Below are 20,991 nucleotides of genomic sequence, written 5' to 3' on the forward strand. Positions count from 1 at the left end.
CTAAAGTTGTAAGAAAAAAAAATGTCTTGCCCAAGATCATTCAACCTTTAAATGTCAGAACCAGGATTTGAACTTATACCTTCCAGTTCTTTGTTGGTGTACCTCTATCATACCAGATGTGTTACTCTGCTTTTCTGGGATTTAGACAATTAGCCAATTAGGAGAAGAAGGAATAGTTTACCTGGCAGTTCTATGGAAAAGGAAGCAATTTATGACCAAAGGATAGAGAACATTATAAAATGCAAAATGGATCCTTTTGATTAAATTAAATTTAAAAGTTCTTGTACAGGGGCTAGGTGGCGCACTGTATAGAGCACCAGCCTTGGAGTCAGGAGTATCTGAGTTCAAATCCAGCCTCAGATACTTAATAATGACCTAGCTGTGTAGCCTTGGGCAAGCCATTTAACTCCATTGCTGTGCAAAAAAAAAAAAACTAATTAAAAAAAAGTTCTTGTACCCATAAAGCCAAGGCAACCAAAGTTAAAAGGAAGTTGAGCAACATTTTTTACAATTATTGTTTCTGACAAAGGACTCATTTCTAAAATACATAGAGAACTGAGTCAAATTTATAAGACTACAAGCCATTCCTCAATTGATAAATGATCAAAGGATATGAAAAGATAATTCTCAAATGAAGAAATTAAAACTATAGTCATTTGAAAAAATACTCTATATTAATATTGATTGGAGATATGCAAATTAAAAATAACTCTGAGGTACCACCTCACACCTATCAGATTAGCCAATATGACTAAAAAGGAAAATGATCAATGTTGGAAGGGATGTGAGAAAACCCAGACACTAATGCATTACTGGTGAAGTTGTGAATTAATCCAACCTTTCTGGAGAGCAATTTGGAATTACCAAATCATTGCCAAAGGGTAATAAAACCATAAACCCTTTGATCTAGTAATACCACTACTAGGTCTGTCCCAAAGAAATCATAAAAAAGGGTTTAAAAATCCAAAAAAATATTTATACCAGAAAGATTATGTGACTAAGGTCCCACCTACTTAGCCCCAAAAAAGAGTTGGGATACCCAATCCCACTAATGCTCTCCAAGGTCCTGAAGTATCTACCACTCAGGTGCCTGAAGTTTATAATAATCCTTTATATAAGGGATGTATCCCTATTCATATATAAATGATTATAGAATATGGGATCTTGGATCAGAAATGCACAGCTAGAAAACAGGAAACAGAGGTCATCTTGTCTGCCACCCTTACTTGATCAAAGATTATGAACAAATGGTTTCAAAAGATGAACTGCAAATATCAATAGCCATAGGCAAGAACATTCCACAGCACTAATGATCAAATAAATGTCAATTGAAACAACTCTGAGGCTTTACCCAATAACCAGCAAAGTGGTAATATAAAAGATGGTGATAGGGCGGCTAGGTGACGCAGTGGATAAAGCACCAGCCCTGGAGTCAGGAGTACCTGAGTTCAAATCTGACCTCAGACACATAATAATTACCTAGCTGTGTGGCCTTAGGCAAGCCATTTAACTCCATTGCCTAGCAAAAACTAGAAAAAAAAAAAAAGATGGTGATAGTCTGTCTATTCAGGAAGAAAGGCACACTAATATACTGTTAGTGGAGCTTTGAATTGGGCTAATGATTCTGATTTACCAGAAAATACATTAAACTATTTTCATCCACTAACCCAGAGATCCCCCTGGTCATTGATTCTAAGACGGTCAGAAATATAAAGAAAATTCCCATATGTACCAAAATGGTTGTAGAACCATTTTTTTAGTAGCAAAACAAACAAAAACTAGAAACAAAGTGAAAATACATTGAATGGAAAATGGCTGAACAAAATAATGGAATATTTTTGTTCCATAAGAAATAAGGAACACATTTCCTTTCATTTTATTATTCTTGCTTTTAAATCAGCATAGCTAATATAGAAATCCTTTTTGCATTACTTTATATGTAGTGAATTTCATATTTCTTGCCTTCTTAATGAGTGGGGGAGGGGTTGGAGGGAGGGAAAGAATTCATAACTAAAAATAAAAATTTTAAAAAGGAAAAAGGAAAATGATTATGATAATTCAGAGAAACATGGGAAGACATATATGAAGTGATTCAGAGTAGAATCTACAGAAGCTGGAAGCTGTGTGTTCAATTGCTACAAGAATATAAAGTGTAAAATTAAGTTGAACACTGCATAATCATAATAGCCAATCTTGGCCCCAGAGAAGAGATGAGAAATTGTGCTCTTTTTCTCTTTAAAGAAGTAGGAGTCTGTGGGTGCAGAATCTTGCATATACAATCAGATATAGTATTGGTGTCAGATAGTTTTGCTTCTTCTTTTCTACTGCAAGGGAAGGGTGCCTGGGTGTGGGAGAAGGGTAAAATCTGGAAATGATTATGATATGAAAACAAAAGGAATTAATAAAAAAACTTCATTTAAAAATGACACAAATAATAGGTGGTCTTCATAGGCCTGTAGGACACTCGGGGTAACTTGTGTTCTACTACCCTGTAAAGAAGAGTTTAATTTAGGCCTTCCTCCCTTCAGGTTTCTTCTTCCCAGTGCTGTTCTATTGTTCTCCCACAAATTCCTCCTGCTTCCTGTGAGACTTCATTCAGGAACTCTCTAGCAACTGGAGGAAATGGTTGTGTGTGAACTTTCAAGACTGGGTCCCCCTCCCAGTGCCTGCCTAGGCTGAGCTGGCTCAAATCTCCCCTCCCTGCTCAGATATCTGTAGGATACAGAACCATGAGACAGACATCCCCCAGGGTCCTGTGTACTGAACGGACATCCACAATTCTCCTTTGCCTACATTCAGAATGTAGTTCAGCAAGGATGATTGGGAAGAGCTGCCCAAATGCCAGATCCCAGAAGACTTGCTTCTGTCCTGAGTCTCCCCAACAGCTCAAAGATGCCTAGTGCCACCACTTGCATATTTTCCGGCATATTATCAGTAATATCAAAGTGACATTGAAGCTGGACAAAGGATTGAAATCAGAGAGGTAAACAGGAATGCTCCTTTTCCATCATTTCCAGGAAGGGCATAGAGATTTAGCTGAAGACACTAGATATATCTCCACTAATGTTCAACAGCTAATTAATACTCTTTAAAAGACTGTGGAGAAGAATGGAATTGGAGTCAGGAGACATATTTTTGATCTGATGTGACTACTTATCAATTCTATGACCTCTCTGAGGATCTTCAGCTGGAGGACAGCAGTCAGTGGAGCCCGCCTTTGGAGTAAGGGAGACCTGAGTTCAAATATAACCTCCAACACTTAACCAACTGGTTAACCCTAGCCAATGACTTACCTTTTCTCTCTTTTTTTGTTCTTTTTTTGTTCTTTTAGGTTTTTGCAAGGCAAACGGGGTTAAGTGGCTTGCCCAAGGCCACACAGCTAGGTCATTATTAAGTGTCTGAGACCAGATTTGAACCCAGGTACTCCTGACTCCAAGGCCGGTGCTTTATCCACTGCACCACTTAGCTGCCCCTTGACTTACCTTTTCTAATAATGACACCAGCCTCACGGGGTTGTCTTGAGGATCAAATGAGAAAATATAAGTATGGTATTTAGTAAACCCTAAAGTGCTCTATATATATATATATATATATATATATATATAATATATATATATATATAATATATATATATATATTATATATATATATTATATATATATATATTAGCACTTGCCATTTGAGCTATTCATAGAGGAGATCTGATAATCACAGTGTCTTCTCTTTCTAAATCGCTTTGCATGTTTCAGAGGAGTTTCACATTTATTATTCCATTTGACCTTCACAATCATTTTTTGATGGGATTAAGCCGGAGAGTATACTTCTCAGACAGGAAGTAGAGGAGGAAGGGAAGAGGAAAAAGAAGAGAATAAGGAGGAAGAGAGGAGAAAAAGAACGGAGGGGAGGAGCAGAAAGAAGAGAAGGAGGAGAAGGAGAAGAAGGGAAAGAAGGATCAGGAGAGAAGAAGAAAAGGAGGAGAAGGAGAAGGAAAAAGAGAAAGAAGAAGGAAAAAGAAGAAAGAAGGAGAAAAAGTGAATGAGAAGCAGAAAGAAGAGAAAGAGGGAGAAGAAAAGGTAGAAGGAATAGAAGAAAAGGAGAAGATAGAGAAGGAGCAGAAGGAGGAGGAGAAGAAAAAAGAGAGAAGGAAAAGAGAGAAGGAAAAGGAAGAGATAAAGAAGAGAAGGAAGGAGGAAGAGAAAGTCATGCCAATCCTTTACAATCTTTCTTGTAGGTTTATCATCTATAGCAGTGATAACAAACTCGAATAGAAATGGGGGTTGGGACACTAAACTATACACAAGGATCTCTGTGCCACTTACTGAGTTGGTTTTAAGATGTAACATTATCTATGATTTATTGTATTTGTACTGATTTTATTCAATATTTCTCAATTATATTTTATTCTAGAATTTGCTGTGCTAAGAAGAATGTTTGGGATCTTTAATCTATATCACATCCTCTAACTGTGGGTATCCCCCAGGAGTCGGGTCTGATCCCTTTTCTCCCTTTAAATGCTCACACCCAATGATTCATCAGCTTTCAAGGATTTAATTAGGTTTTTGACCCAAATGACTCCCAAATCTATCTATCCAGGCCCTAAACAGTAAAACCTGTACTCTTTTCTGGGTTCTAATTACATAATTGGATATTTCAAAGTGGATGTCTCACAGGAATCTTGCCTCACAGGAACTCATTATTTCCCCCTAATAACACTCATCTTTCTTCTAAACTTCCCTCTTCCTGTCAGGGGGACACTATCCTTGTGGTCACCCAGGTTTGGATCTTGACTTTACCCTTGATTCCTCACTCTAACCCCACATATACAATGATGAACAAATCTCTTTTTTTCTACTTAAAGATTTTATTTATTTTGAGTTTTAACCACCACCCGTCCTCCATAATTAGTACCAAGTCCTGTCCCAGTCCTCCCAAAACCTCATCAATCCATTAAGTAGGAATGTCCCATTTATCTGAGATGGTTCTGCCTGAAGACAGGAATCAGACATCAGTTTACAACTGAAAAAAACCATAGAGATAATCTAGGATAATCCCCTTACTTTATAGATTAGGAATTGAAAACAAGGACTTCTTCAAGATCACATAGTGAGTGGCAAAGACAGGATTCAAATCCAGATCCCCTGAGTTCAAATCCAATAATATTTCTACCCTGCCCTATGTGGACACAATTCTCTCTTGAGGTCCTGCTCAACCTGAGGGTTTGAAGTTTGTGTTTGACTTTTTTAAGAGGACTCTGACCATCACCATTTTACAAAGACAAAACTGAGGCTGAGAAGGGTTGAGTGACTTGTCCAAGATGGCAATGAAGGAACTGAAAGACAAACTCAACTTCTGACTTTGGATGTCCTGAATATTTGTCTTTAAACTATAAAAGGCTGCCTCTGCTCAGGTCACAAAGTAAGTCAGAGGTAGCACTGGACCAGCAAGATGGTTTGAATTTGCCTCCATAGCCCCCCTAAAAAAGAGCTTCCCAAAGCCCCACTAGGGTCACCTTTCTCATCCACAAGTGATTAGACCCTTGAATGGTCCTTTTGAGGCAGATCATCTGAAGCTCCCTCTTGTGCAAAGGTGAGTGACAGACAAATGGTGCTGTGGGAGCCCATTTTCCCTTGACCTTTAAAGATAATGCCATTATGGCAAGATCAGAAAGCATCGCATCTCATTGGAGCAATCTCACATTGAATTTCTGTGCAGTCACATTATTAATTCTCAGAAACATCCAAAGTATTTTTTCCACCCCCACAGCTTTGTAAAAAGGCACAGGAGAATAATGGTTTTCTTCTGGGCTATTGTTTGCCAGCCCTGCTGGGCCTGTTAGAACAACCCTGCCCTTGGCCTGGTGGCTTTAGAAATGGATGGCAGCTGGGTTAGGTCAAACAAAAGCTCTCCGGGATAGTTAACAGTCCCTCTTGGCAGCTAGCTTTGCTTTGCTGCCTAACAAAGACATGTGTGGAGTTTGGTTTCTAAGACTTCAGCAGCTCCAGCAAACTATGGGAAGGATTTGGGATAATTCTCAGCAATTCCCTTTAGTAGGATTGATTTAAGCAGGGCCACTTAAAGAAATACTTTCCAGGAATTAACACAACTCTGTGTGTGTGTGTGTATACAAGGATATGTATATAGAAGTGTGTGTATGTGTGTATTAAACATTAAACATGACATATATGTATGTATGTGTAAATGTATAGAGAGGCATCTATATGTAAGAGTATGTATGCATATATAATCAAAAAACATTCACCATTAGATCAGTGACCAAAGAAATGAATAAACACTTTTTTAAATTACATGCTATAAGGGACCACATGGAAACATGTTCTAAATCATTAGCAGTAAGAGGAATTCAAATGAAGACAACTCTCATTGTGTAAATTGGCAAAAACATCAAAGATGGGTTACATTCATCGTGCAAGGGATAGTACAGAAATTTCAATTTGGAATTATGTGAGAAAAGTGATGAAATTATACACATTATTCCAGAAATTCCTCTACTGGAATATGTCCCAGAGAAACCAAAGACTAAAATAAACATTTCATACATATGCATATATGTCAAAATATGTAAGCAAAACAGCTAATCATTGATTGGGAATAGGAATAGAAATCTGATGGCATATGAATATCATGAAATATTATTGTGCAGGAAAAAATTATGAAGATGAGGAATTCTGGAAAACATGATAAGATTGAGGGGCAGCTAGGTGGTGCCCTGGAGGCAGGAAGACCTGAGTTCAAATCCGGCCTCAGACACATAATAATTACCTAGCAGTGTGACCTTGGGCAAGTCACTTAACCCCATTGCCTTGCCAAAAAAAAAAGGAAACATGGAAAGATTCATATGAACTGATAACAGAGTGAAATGAGCAGAACCAAGAAAACAATATACACAGATACATAACAATGTAAATGAAGAGCTCACTTACTGGAGAGTGAACTCTGAGATTTAGAAATACCACTGAAGATCCTAGAAAAGAGGGGAAGGTGGCAAGGCTCATACACAAATAACATGTTAGAAAATAATTAAGTAGATAGGATCAGAGATTTAGCACTGAAAGGGAGCTTAAAGGTTATCTAAGTTAATTCCTTCATATTATAGTTGAGGAAAATGAAGGAGGGAGCCTAAAGGTTATCTAAATTAATTTCCTCATATTATAGTTGAGGAAAATGAGGTCCAAAGAGATTAAATGACTTGCCCAAAGTCATACAAGAGTAGTCAGATTATCAAGTTTCAAGGATCGCTCCTAGCCAGTGTGATTAGGGAGGTCATTGTGGAAGGGGTGGTATTCAATCTGGGAGTTAGAGAAAAGGAAAGCTATCAGTGGGTGGTAAGGAGAAATAGCAAAATGTACAAGAAATGGCTAGGAGGCAAGAGAAGGAAGGACAAGATGATGAAATAATAGTCCAGTTTGGTTAGAATATAGAGTATATGAAAGGGAGTTGTCATGAAATAAGGTTGGAAAGTCAGGTTGGAGTAAGTCTTGAATATCAGATGGAGGTGTTTGCACTTCATTTGTAATGCAATGGGGAGCTACACTGAAGAATTCTGAGCAGGAGAGTGGTGCAAACATATTTAATATTTTAGGAAGATTCCTTTTTCCTATGGAAAGTACAGGTTATTGGTGGGGAGCAGGGAGGAACAGTGATGGAGAGGACCATTAGGATATAATTTTATAGAATAAATGGTAATGAGGAGGAATGGATGGAGGGAATTGCAATCAACAGCAACTGTGGAAATATGGAAATAATTTCTCTGATGGACTTATGATAAAGAATGTGATCCACCCCGGAGACAGAGCTGATGGTATCTGAACACAGACTGAAGCACATTTTTTTTTTCTCTTTCACTCTATTTCTCATGAGGGTTTTTATTTTTTTGGGGGGGGATTATTATGTTTACTCTTACCACATGACTATTTTAGTAATGTGTAAATAAATAAATTAAAATGTAAATTAAAAATTTTATAAAAGGAGATAGTTTTAAAAATTCCTAACAAAATTCATTTGGAAGAACCAAGATCTAGAAATTAAAGATAAATCATGAAAAAGGATACTTATGAATAATAATAGAACTTTTAGGCCTCAAATCATATTAAAAAGTAGCAATCATCAAAACCATTTAGTCTTTATTTTAAAATAGAAAATTAGATCATTGGAGCAGATTAAACAAGGGAGGATCAGAAAAAATTGAACTCAATAACCCAGTGCTTGATAAACTCCAAAGCATAAACTACTTAAAAAAATAACTCCTCCTATGATAAGAATTTCTGGGAAAATTGGAGAGCAATTTGGCAGAAATTAGTCTTTTAGATTTTCTTTTTACTTAACAAAAATCAATTTTAACTCCAAAATCAATTTAACTGCCTCCTGCATCCACTATCCCCCTCAAAAGAAAAAGAAAACCCCTATTATGAATATGTATAGACAAACAAAACAAATTCCTACATTGACCATGTCCAAAAAAATAAATGTCTGAATCTGTCCTGAATCTATCACTTATCTAACTGGATCATGGACTGGATCATTTAGGATCGTGGTTGTTGATCAAAGTTCTTAAGTTTTCCAAAGTTGTTTGTCTTTATTATCGTTGTTATTGTATGAATTTTTCTCCAGAGTCTTCTCACCTCACTCTATTTCAGTTCTTACAAGTCTTTCCAGGATTCTCTGAAATCATCCCCGTCATCATTTTTTACAACACACTGCTATATCATTGTTTAGTCCTTTGCCAATTGATAGACACCCCCTCAGTTTCCAGTTCTTTGTCAGCACAAAAAGAACAGCCTTTATATAATAGTATCACTGCTTGTAATGGAACCACTGAGTCAAAGAGTATTTATTTTGGGACTTTGGGGGTATAGTTCCCTAACAACTTCCCAGAATTCTGGAAGGGACCATGTCTGGATCAATTCACAGCTTCCCTAACACGTCATTAAAGTGCTTTTTTTCCCACAACCCTTCCAACAAAAAGTTTATACCAATGTATTATTTCACATTCTACAATAAATTCAAAATGGGTACAAGACTTCTAGGTATTAATAATCATACCATTAAAAAAGGAAGGGAAAGAAATCAAATATATAGATAAGGGAATGACTTCTTAAATAAGGAATGGAGCCAGTTACCAAGATAAAATAAACCATTTTGATTATGTGAAACTGGAAAACTCTTGCATGAATTGAATTTATGTAACTAGAATAACAAGAGGAGTAAGCATCTGGGAAAAAAGTTTTGTATCAAATTTCTCTCTGACAAAGGTCTGATATCTAAGATATGTAGACATCTAGTGGAGATGCATAAGTCAGAGGGCAACCAGGTAGGTGGCTGAGGTAGATAGAGCCCTGAAGTCAGGAAGATCTGAGTTCAAATCCAACCTCAGACACTTAATACTTAGGCAAGTCACTTAACCCTATTGCCTTGCAAAAATGAAAAAAAAAAAGAAAGAAAGAAAGAAAGAAAGAAAGAAAGAAAGAAAGAAAGAAAGAAAGAAAGAAAGAAAGAAAGAAAGAAAGAAAGAAAGAAGGAAGGAAAGAAGGAAAGAAAGAAAGAAAGAAAGAAAGAAAGAAAAGAAAGAAAGAAAAGAAATACATAAGGCCAAAGGCCATTCCCTAATAACAGAAGGAACCTCAGAGGTCACCTAGTTCGACAACCTCATCTTACAAATGAAGAAATGAGAAGACTGAAGCCCAAGATAGCTAAGTGGCTTACCCAAGCATGAAAGATGAGATTTGAATCCAGATCTTCTAATATTAGAATCATTAGTCTTTCTAAGAGACTATTAAGTAAGTAAAGGATTTGAACAAACTCTTCCAAAATGATCATATTTCAAACTGCTAAAAATGAAAGAATGCTCCAAATCACTAATAATATAAGAGAAATGCAAATTAAGGTAATCAGCAATTTTACCTCACACCCAACAAGTTGGCAAAGATGAGAAAAGTTTGGGGGCAGCTAGGTGGCCCAGTGGATAAAGCACCAGCCCTGGAGTCAGAAGTATCTAGGTTCAAATCTGGTCTCAGACACTTAATAATTACCTAGCTGTGTGGCCTTGGGCAAGCCACTTAACCTCATTTGCCTTGCAAAAACCTAAAAAAAAAAATGACAAAAGTTGGGAATAGTCAATGTTAGAGTTGTTGTTGGTGGAGCAGCAAGATAATTTAAACATACCAGAAATCAATTTAAAATCATGGGGGGGAAAAGGTGACTAGAATGCCCATGCCCCTTTGACCCAGAGATTACAGTAGTAGAAACATAGCCCAAGGACAGTGAAAGAAAAGAAAAGCCCATATCACACCAAAATAGCAACACTTTTATAGAAGTAAAGAATTGGGGGGAAAAGTAGATAACCATCACTTGGGGAATAACTAAACAAATTCTGGTACAGGAACATAATGCAATATTGCTATCCTATACAAAACAATGGACATGATGAATTCAGAGACGTATGGAAAGATTTAGATGAACTCACAGAATGAAATAAGCAGAATCAAGAAAACAATGACTATAATAATGTATATGGAAAGAACAAAATAACCAATTGAAAAGGAAAGCTAGGGCAGCTAGGTGGCATAGCGGATAGAGCACCGGCCCTGGAGTCAGGAGTACCTGAGTTCAAATCCAGCCTCAGACACTTAATAATTACCTAGCTGTGTGGCCTTAGGCAAGCCACTTAACCCCATTGCCTTGCAAAAACCTAAAAGAAAAGGAAAAAAAAAAGAAAATGAAAGCTAAAATATTATGATGAACAAGCTTCTCCCCAAAGGAGAGACATGAGAAGACACCTCCCCTGATTCTTTGTTGTTTTTTTCCATCTTGGGTATGGAACAATGATTATATCATTAGACTTTTTTTTTAATTTGGTTAGTTTTACAGATTAAAAAAAATAAGAATGACTCAGATGGGCAGGTAGTAGAGATGACAACGTGAGGAAATGTAGATGATATTAAAATAAAAATATTCAGCAGTACAATAATCGAAGACTATTCTAAAAGATTTGTGATGGAAAATACTATTTGTATGCAGAGAAGGAACTGGGTGTAGTTTAAATGCAGACCAAAGCTCACTATTTTCAGTTTTTAAAAGTTGTCTTATGTATTATGTCTTTTTTTTTCTCTCTAATTTTTTCCTGTTTTGATTTGATTCTTCTTCCACATGACTAATATGGATTTGTGCTTAGCATGGTTGTGCATGTATAACCTACACTAGATTGCTTTCTATCAGGGGGAGGGGAGAAGAAAGGGAAAGGAAGAAAAATGTCAAACTTAAAACCTTCCCAAAAATGATTGTTGAAAACTACCATTGGGTGTAGTTGGAAAAATAAATAAATAATTTTTTTAAAAAAATAAACAAAAGATAATAAATTCTTTTTAAAAAGACAATTTCAGTAATCTAGGCAATAGGTCATGGAATTCTGGACTAGAATGTTGACAGTGGACATACAAAGGAAGAAATGGATGTAAAAACTTTAAATTGTGAATATTAGAGCTGTAAGAGACTTTTAAACATAAAAAGGATTCAGAGCTAGAAGAAAAAATGTAGAATTAAAAGCTAGGTGGAAATTCACAGTTTAAACCATTGCAGTCTTCTCATTTTGTACTTACACATCAGCTAATCTCCATAAAAATTCAAGCAGTCATAATGTGTTGAATAAAACCTATGGCTTGATTGCATGTTCCCATATTCATGAAAATAAGAGTGTTTGGGAGCTAGACAATGCCTCCAGATTACACAGTCCCTGGGATAAAAAATAGCAATAACTGACCAAAGGAACCCCAACTGTGTGGACATCCAAAGCCCAATGAATGGGGTCTCATGGGGGATTGGGAAAGGTTAGATGGCAGAATAACAGTTTTGCACACTTTTCTTTCAATTTTCATTTTCCTGCAAGAGTAATATGAAACCTGAGCTCCCCCTACCTGAGCTGGGCAAAATCTGTTTCTTCTTTACACTATTTCTTTGCTTTACAGGTCAGAGATCAGGAAATTACCAGCCCCACAGAATGATCAGAAAATGCTACAAGAAGACTGTGTGTCAGAAATTGAAAGAGCTTCCTCTCCTGGGCAGCCAGATGGAATTTCACCCCCTGAAAGGGCAGGAGCTACAGAAGATGGTATAAGCTGCAGATATTCTGATGAAGGTTAGATTTATGAGGATTGTGGCTTTGAGATCAGTAACTTAGAGCAAGAGGCTAAGGAAGACAAAGTGAGGAGTTCTATCTTCATGGGGGCAACTTTGCTCTAGAGATGGTACTCCCAAGCTTGACCAGCCATCTCACAAAAATGTGTGCTGATGAACCATCTTATGAGATAGCCCATCCTCATAACCATCATCTACAGGTTTGCCTCCCCATAGCTACAACCTTAGGAACAGTAGTATACTGGTAAATGTTCAACCAGCTATGGTAGGGAAGGGAGAAGATACACAGGATGTACTTTTAAGTTTAAATTTACATTATTAGCATTTTCTCCATCATCAATTTATTTATTAAGTCTGGGCAACCAACAAAAATAACATAAATAAAAATAAATAAAAAATTTGCCAATTTCTGAGGTATAATGATCACCCTGTAATTTAAACATGGGCTCTGGTGAGCTGGTTGGCATTGCCTCCAGCATACCACTAGACTATAATCTTTCTTCCACCTGCCAATCGTTTCCTTAGTTTTGTCTTTCACAGCTCACTTGCTTCCTAGGCCTCTAGAGAAAAGACCAGAAAAAAAATTAGGATATTATAAGGGGCATAGATTCAATACAGGACATTAACTTTATGAGGAAAAGGGGAAAAAAAGTTATTCTCCAAAGCCCCATAAAGCAGAAATGAAGGCCAAGGAAAGGAAGATCCAGGGAGGTGATTTCAGGATTTGGGGAAAGTTTCTAACAATGTGATGTGGTAAGTTTTCTGTGTCTAGAAATAATCAACCAGAGCTTGAAACTTTACAAAGATGACTTGGTGGGGATTCTGTCACCTATGTGAAAGATCATCTCTAAGGTCCATCTCCACTCTTGAGATTTATGATTCTATGATATGAATATAGAGGATAGAAACAAAGTCCAGTCTATAGAATACATTTTACTTGTTGTAAGATTTAGATTTGAAGTTGGAAAGAACCGTAGTCTAGGTCAGAGTAGTTAAGTGACTTACCCAGAGTCACACAGCTAATAAGTATCTGAGCCAGAAGGAACAACATAGCTCTTCCTGACTTCAAGTTTGGTGCTTGCATTCCTCTGGCATACATCTGTCCAATAAATCCATCTTTTTCTCATCCCAGGTCCTTCTCAGATTTCCTTCTAATTTCTCTGTATTCTACTCTCAGGCAGTCACCCTGATGAACTCCACTGACCTACCAAGGAGTACATTATTTTCTGGTCTCCAGATTCTGACCTTTCCTTCTTCCTCATGCTGTCCTCTGCCTCCTACCCACAGTGGAAAGAATACTTGAATTTGGAGTCAACCTAAGTTTGAATTCCTACTCTGACACTTACTAGCTACATGATCCTGGACAAGATCATCTGACCTCTTTAGTTTCCTCATACGTAAAATGGAAAAAAAAGTTCTTTGTAAAATGTGAAGGTTCATTGAATGTGAGTGAATATTAGTATCAGTACTGCTCAGTATTATTACTATTCCTTGGAAGAAGCAGCATGGTGTCGTGTATTTTAGAGGGAGGAAAGATAATCAGGGTTAAGTGACTTAGCCATCATTGCTTAGCCAGTAAAAATTGAGGTCAAATTTGAACTCAGTTCCTCCTGACTCCAGCGCTGGTGCTGGTATTGGATTCAGATCCTGCCTCTAATATATACTGATTGTGTGACCCTGGCTAAGTCATTAACTTAAATTTTAGTATTTTAGGTGACTTTCTAAAACTGTAAGATCTGCATTGATGGAGAGAATTTCCTCATCATACACAGATCACACATATATTCCCTCATCCCTATTATGAGTTGCCTTGGTTCAAGAAGACATTACAAATGGACAGCTTACTGGGGCTAAACTTCTCCATGCTTAACTAGACCTGTCCTCAGATTACAGAAACTGTCCTTCATCAAGGATCACACCTGAAATTTTTCTAAAACTTTGCAAAGTTTATGTTCTATCAGCATAGCCTTTAAACAACCAGAGGCATCAAGGTAAAATTTTTGAGAAGGGACAACAGATAGATGGTCTATTGGTGGCACTAATGGCCAGGCAATATGAAGAGACTGAGAGGAAGGTTTCCAGCATGTTAAGTGGCCCTCCTTTCCATCTTTGGGGGATTAATAGGAAGTTGTAGATAGCATTGATGCAAGTATTGAAGCATGATTATACCCTTGTCCCCTTTGAGCCACCAGTATCTGGAAACTTGATCAGCTTTGTCTTTCTATTTTGAAGAGTCAAGAGAGAAAATCCTTATTTAGCCATCAGCAATTAAAGTTAAATGCAAAGCTATAGTCATTGACTGTAGTCCAAGCCCCCTTTAACTGTCAGGCCATCTAAAAATTACCCCAGGTTTCCATCTTTGAATCAGGACCCACAAAGAACTACAGCTCACAAATCCTCCACAGATGACCAACCAGGCAGAGGATACAATAATTCCAAGCAAAAATCTTTTAGTTTAAGGAGCATAGTAAAATAAATAACAAGAGAAATTATCACCCTTATCACATGGCCACATCTCCCATAGAGTCCCTTCTCCACAGTGGGAGAAGAAAAAGATATGTCCTAAAGAACACATGTGGATAGTTCATACATATGGCCAGAGCAATACATGCCCCTAGAACTACATCCCCCTCTGAACCCTTTTTTGCTACTTGATTCCCTAAAGAGCCTCCAAGGTCATCAATTGGTCTGGGAATATATATATATATATATATATATATATATATATATATATATACACACACACACACACACACACACACACACACACACACACACACATATCATTAGACTGCAAGCTATTTTCTTTGTTGTTACAAACTTCTGGGCTTCTCTCATCATCTTTTTTCTCCACTGCCTCACCATCTGTCAGTGTTCCTACAGAGAAGACCCTCTACTGGGTCTCCACTGTTGCCACCTGTTGGATCTCCCCAAATTACAATTGCTAATCCAAGGGCTAACTCAGTTATTTTATGTTTGGAGCCAGCCAACTAGAGAAGCCCCCCAGGCTTTGTCTAGCTTTTAAAATGAGACTAGTCTACTGTTTGACTTGGTGGGAGGAAATCCTGTTCTCCTCTTATCCTATCCCTAGTCTATGCAAATCACCCCAGAAGCTTCACTTAACAAGATTGAAAGGGAATTGGTAAAGCTGCCAATGTAGGCTAATAAATAATCTTTTTTCTTACTTTCCTGCCAGGAGCAAAGTTGATGCTCTCCTTATAAATGATATCCCCACTGGTCCTTGATGTGAGATCTCGCATCCACTCAGACAAATTTATTGTAGTGAATTGTAGTAAATTGCTGCAATTGGCCATGAGAGAGAGTACCAGTGGAGTCTGTGTTGACTATATTGACACACATCTGTCCTCCTTGTGGCAACCTCAAAACCATGCCCTCAGAAATGCCACTTTCCCAAGACAAGAGAAAACTTATAGCTGTGTATCGCTGCATACTACATTCTTCCAGAGTATTGCCCATAGCAGACTAAGGGAATTATAAAATAATAAGAAAAAGTCACATCTTGCAAGGGAGGTCCCTGAAATTTCTGTCCCCAGAAATGAAATTTGTACTTATTCAGGAGGTGGTCCTAGAGCCTGAATCACCTTTAGTGAGACTCCTACTTTTAGCGCTTCAGGACTTTAATGAATCTTTGATCTCCCATCAGTCCTCCACTGAGGGCCTCCCCCATGCTCTGGGGGTCCTCCTCTTGGACTTTAAACATTCGATGCTAAGGCAGCAGCCAGGTCATCCATCTGCTATCTCACTTACTGATTAATGACCAACAAGCCTAGACCCTTTATTGCTCACCCATTTCCTGTGTGAGATCATCTATACCACTTTAATGGAGAGGTTTAAGTCACTTGCCATCTCTTTTCATAATCCTTTAGCAACCTAGACGAAAGCTCCAGGACACATTCCTGAGGTCAACAGGTCTTCCCTTCTGCAAATTACTTATCCTCTCTGCCTTGCTATTTTTTTTTTTTTTGCTTTGTAATAAAAGAGATGGTTCCTCACAGTCAGCAAATAGAGAAGCATCCCTGTCTTTTCTTTAACAGTGGGCTTCTAGCATCCGGGCTTGGGCTCTTCTTTCTCCCTGCAGGAGATGAACAACTATTCCGTTCTGTGGAGGGTCAGGCAGCCTCTGATGAAGAGGAGGAGAAGTGGCCGGGGGAACAGCAGGCCCAGGTGGCTGAAGTGAAGAAGCTACTGGCCCGCATCTCAAGCTATGGGAGTGGGTATGTCTTACTTAGAATCTGTTTATAAGAGTGTCATATCTGCCCCCATCCCTGACCCTGTGGAATATAAGCTCCTTGTGGGCAGAGGCAGTTTCTTGTTTTGTCTCTGTATCCATGGTGAAGTGCAAAGAACTGTTGTTCTAGATTATGTTGCTGTTATTGTTGGGGTTTACTCATATCCAACTCTCCATGACCCCATTTAGGGGGTCTTCTTGTCAAAGATAAGGGAGTAGTTTGTCATTTCCTTCTCCAAGTATTTTTATGGTTGAGAAAAGTGAGGCAAGTAAAGTTAAGTGACTTGCCCAAGGTCAAACAGTTTGTAAGTATAGAGACTGGATTTGAACTGAGATCTGCCTGACTCCAGGTCTGGCACTCTATCTATTGTGCCACCTAGCTATCCAGAATCTAGGATTGGATCTAGGTTTAAATCCAATTTTATTACTTCATATGATCTTAGGCAAATCATCGAACCTGCTTCCTCTTCTGTTAAATGATTAGGGATGGACTAGCTGACCTCTGAGGTCCTTACAACTCTCCATCTATGAAATAGTAGGAACTTAAATAAGCATCCATTGTTGAGTTGAACTGAAAGGTACCTTTGTTCTTCACCAAAGATGGCGATCGTAATGATGTGCTGAGCCCAGGATTAGAAATTGTGCTCCTTTCCTCTCAGAGAGTCTCTGAGGATACAGAGCCCCAGGACAGGATAAATGCTCTCCTTTCTTAGTCCCAAGATTGTCCATAGAAGCAAATAATAGGGCAAGCACAATGTCTCACCTAAACTTGGTATCTTGTCTTTGTTTATGGCTTATGAACAGAGACAAGTTTTTGCTTGATTGACTGAATGAATGAATGAACTAAATATGAGAAGCCACAAGAACAGGGTCCATAGCAGCTACAGATTTTAGCATAGTATCAGAGCTGGGTTCTTAGCCATTTCTTTTTCTAACCTACACTAAAGCATGGGAGTTTTGGAGTCAGTCGGGAAGTGGATCATTAGCTTTTGAAAGCAGTTAAGAGGAGATCTGGGTGAACTACAATGGGGGGGGTATTGAGTACTGGAGGATGGCATGAGAATTCAAAGCTTTCTACTGTGGAAGGTGGGAGATAGAATCAGAAAGGGAAAGGGTCAAGGCAAACTTCCAGGGTGGCCAACTTCTCACTTGTACTTAAAGCTACTGCAGCTCCTAGAGAGCAAGCCAGTTAAAGGGAGCCTTTATCTTTTCCTGACTGGTAGAGGCAGGGATGGGGGAGCCAAGCGCCCTTAGTATACTGGCTTGTCTCACCAAGTAGAAATGGACTGGGTCCATCTCTGAAACTACAAGCAAAAACCAGGTGCAGAGTGGGTAAGTTTATGAGAACTAGACTACCATGAATCATCCTGTTGAAAGATCTGCCAACATATTCATTGGAAGGCTTTCAGACTTCTTACATAGCGGTTTCCCTGAAGGATCTCAAAACCACTTTACAACCATTTGGGGTCTACACCAACCTTCAGCATGATGTACTGGGAAGAGCCCTAGACTGGGAGTCAGAAAACCCAGTTCATATTACAATCTGCTGTTTACTAGTTTGTACCACCCTGGGTGAATCTGAGTCTCAATTTCCTCATTTGTAAAATAGACCTGTTCTTCCTATATTGCAGAAATGCTATGAGGACCAAATGAATGATGGATATATGAAAGGCACTTTTCAAACTTTTAGGTACTATGTAGACATTAGTTATTATTATTCATATAATCAATGAAATTTATATTATTCCAATAATGATTTTGATTACTATTCATATAACTAACAGTTATATAGTCCTTTACGGCTTTAAAAACACTTTCCATATATCTCATTTGATTACAACCCTGTGCTATATGTACAATTATTCCCATTTTATTCCCATGAAGTTAAGGGACTTACCTAAGGTCACACAGCGAGTAAGTGTTAGAGGCAAGTCTTCCAGACTCCAAGTCTATTGCTCCATTTACCAGACTACAGTGATGCAGTCTTTGGACCACAACATCTCATTAAACTGTCTAGGAAAGCTTAGTAGGACCTCCATTTCTTCATTGCAAAGGTGAGGGACTATGGAGGGAGGTTAGGGAACAGGACATACTTTACTCAGTCTATTAGTTGGATTGGTTAATTTTGCTAAACTGCCTTATTGTTGTTCTTTTTCTTCTTCTTCTTTGCCCTGAAGAGAGGGTTTTCCAGATCGGGGAAGAGAAAGGATTCACAGGATCACAGATGAGCCAGAAAAGACTTTGTAACTTCTTGAAGTCCAAAACTCAATCCACCACTCCACGTTGTCTTATACTTAAGCAAGGGTTAGGTGGGGTAAAGGGAATCAGAGAGAAAACTCCCTGTTAACTCAAAACAAAGAGAGGGACCTAAACCGGAGGGTCAGAGCAGAACCCAGACAGAGGTTCCATCATTGTTTGGTTTTCCTTCTTTTTGCAGATGTGATGACAAAACAGCCAAGAAACTCATGTCTTACTTCGGCCATTTTGGTAGTGATGAGCATACCAGTGCCCTCGGGGAGCTGGGAGAGCAGATTGTCACCCTGACAGAACAGCTGGGGAACATGGGGCAAGACATGAAGGTTCTTGATGCTGGTGACCAAGAGGTAAGATGCCCAAGGCAGCCTGGCCCAACTTTTTCATGAGGAAGTACTTCATCATTATCCCTTTAGTTTAGGAGACATCCTGGAAAAGCAGGGGCCGTGTTTCATATGATCTGGTCCTCATTTCCCACTTGTCTGCCTTGATAGCTGTCTGACAACTTTTAAAAGAGTAGATAGATAGATAGATGGACAGATAGATAATATATACATGCATAGAAAGAAAAACAGAAATACAGATAATTTGCTTATTTTTGCCAAATTCAGAACATGAGGCTTAATTAACTCTGTCAAAATGATAGTTTTCAAAGGGAAATTGTTGCCATTCTTTTAAATATATGCTGTTGAAATGTGGTGCTGACCTCCTTTTTTGCAGAGATAGAGGACTATGAATGTGGATCATTGTGTCTACTATCAGACTTAGCTAATGTCTTAGCCAATGTTTTAGAGAATTGATTTCTTTCCTTTTTTTTAATATTTTGTTAAAAGAGAAAACTCTGGAATAGAGATGAGGAGAGATATTTAGAAAGGAAGGTGGTTAAAAAACAATGTTTTACCAGGAAAAATTGTTCACTCAAGTTCCATCAAGAAAAAATTTAAATATAATTTAAAAAACAAAATATGGTGCATGGGAACAGATGGCAGTCATATGATTGCATGTGAGAGCTTGAGTTCAAAGAAATATGAGTTTAATTAGCAGTGATATTTTCTCTGTTGGTCTTTTTCTTTTGCAGCTGCAGAAAATGGGCAAGGTTCAAATCAACAAACATTTGTAAAGTTCCTAGCATGTACAAGGCATTGTAGGAGGAACTGAGGATACAAATAGAAAAGTGAGAGACAGATAGTCCCTGCTCTCAAGGAACTTGCGTTTTATTAGAAAATACAACATGCACTCATGAATGAGTGGGCCTGAAGACAGGAAGACCAGAGTTCAAACTGCACCTCAGATACTTCCTAGCCATGTAACCTTGGCCAAGTCATTTAACTGTTTCCTTTATCTGTAAAACGAGTTGGAGAAGGAAATGTCAAAGCCTCTCTGAATGGGGTCATAAAGAGTCAGACACATCTAAAAGAACGGAACAGCAGCAACAAAATAAATACAAGATAATATGAGGAGAGAGGAAGCATTAATGAAAGATGTGGGCTTCATGGAGGAAGAATATCTGCCCTTGAAAGGATAATAACCTTGGCAGAAGCTAGAGGTGAGAAAGGAGCACATTTCAGACCTGATGGAAAGCCTAGGTGAAACCAAGCAGCTGGTAGATGGCACCTGGACTTCAGAGAACAGTCAGAAGAATAATTTGGCTGGATCATATAGTACATGAAGGGAAGTGAAGGGAATTGGGTGTGAAGAGGGAGCCAGGATATGTCAAGCTCAAAATGGCAGTTTAAGGAATTTGAATTGGATCCTGAAGGGAAAAGAGAGCAACAATGTCAAGGGACTGATCATTGTTTTAGGAATGTTAATTGGCGGGGCTGGGGCGGGGCTGTTGTTCATTTATTTCAGTTGTGTCTGGCTCTTCATGACCCCATTCAGGATTTTCTTGGCTAAGATGCTGCAGTGATTTGCCATTTCCTTCTCTGGCTCATTTTACAGAAGAAGAAACTGAGGCAAACAGGGTGAAGTGACTTGCCCAAGGTCACGTAGCTAGTAATTGTCTAAGGTCAGATTTGAACTCAGGTCTTCCTGACCCTAGACCCTGTACCATCCATCTGCCCCAATTTCAGCTAGGTAGAAGTGATAGAAAAACTAAATATTTTATCAACAAAAATCATTCATGTGGGGCAGCTAGCTGATGCAGTGGATAGAGCACTAGCCCTGGAGTCAGGAGGACCTGAGTTCAAATCCGGCCTCAGACACTTCATAATTACCTAGCTGTGTGGCCTTGGGCAAGCCACTTAACCCCATTTGCCTTGAAAAAAACCTAAAAAAAATCATTCATGTTCTATCAAGACAAATTTTAAATACAATTTTTTTTTGACAAGGCAATGGGATTA

At 38.3% G+C, this 20,991-nt stretch overlaps 1 protein-coding gene across 1 annotated transcript in view; it reads left to right on the forward strand.

Annotated features, from left to right (window-relative positions):
* The window catches only part of EFCC1 (EF-hand and coiled-coil domain containing 1), a 73,746-nt gene that overhangs the window by 39,211 nt on the left and 13,544 nt on the right, over positions 1 to 20,991 (forward strand). Inside the window, exons 3-5 of the mRNA XM_074198393.1 lie at positions 11,979 to 12,148; positions 16,247 to 16,382; positions 18,834 to 18,999. Coding sequence (XP_074054494.1) covers positions 11,979 to 12,148; positions 16,247 to 16,382; positions 18,834 to 18,999 — 472 coding nt within the window. The remainder of the gene's footprint in view (positions 1 to 11,978; positions 12,149 to 16,246; positions 16,383 to 18,833; positions 19,000 to 20,991) is intronic.

The sequence above is a fragment of the Macrotis lagotis genome, chromosome 8 (assembly GCF_037893015.1).
Source record: "Macrotis lagotis isolate mMagLag1 chromosome 8, bilby.v1.9.chrom.fasta, whole genome shotgun sequence".
NCBI lineage: Eukaryota > Metazoa > Chordata > Mammalia > Peramelemorphia > Peramelidae > Macrotis > Macrotis lagotis.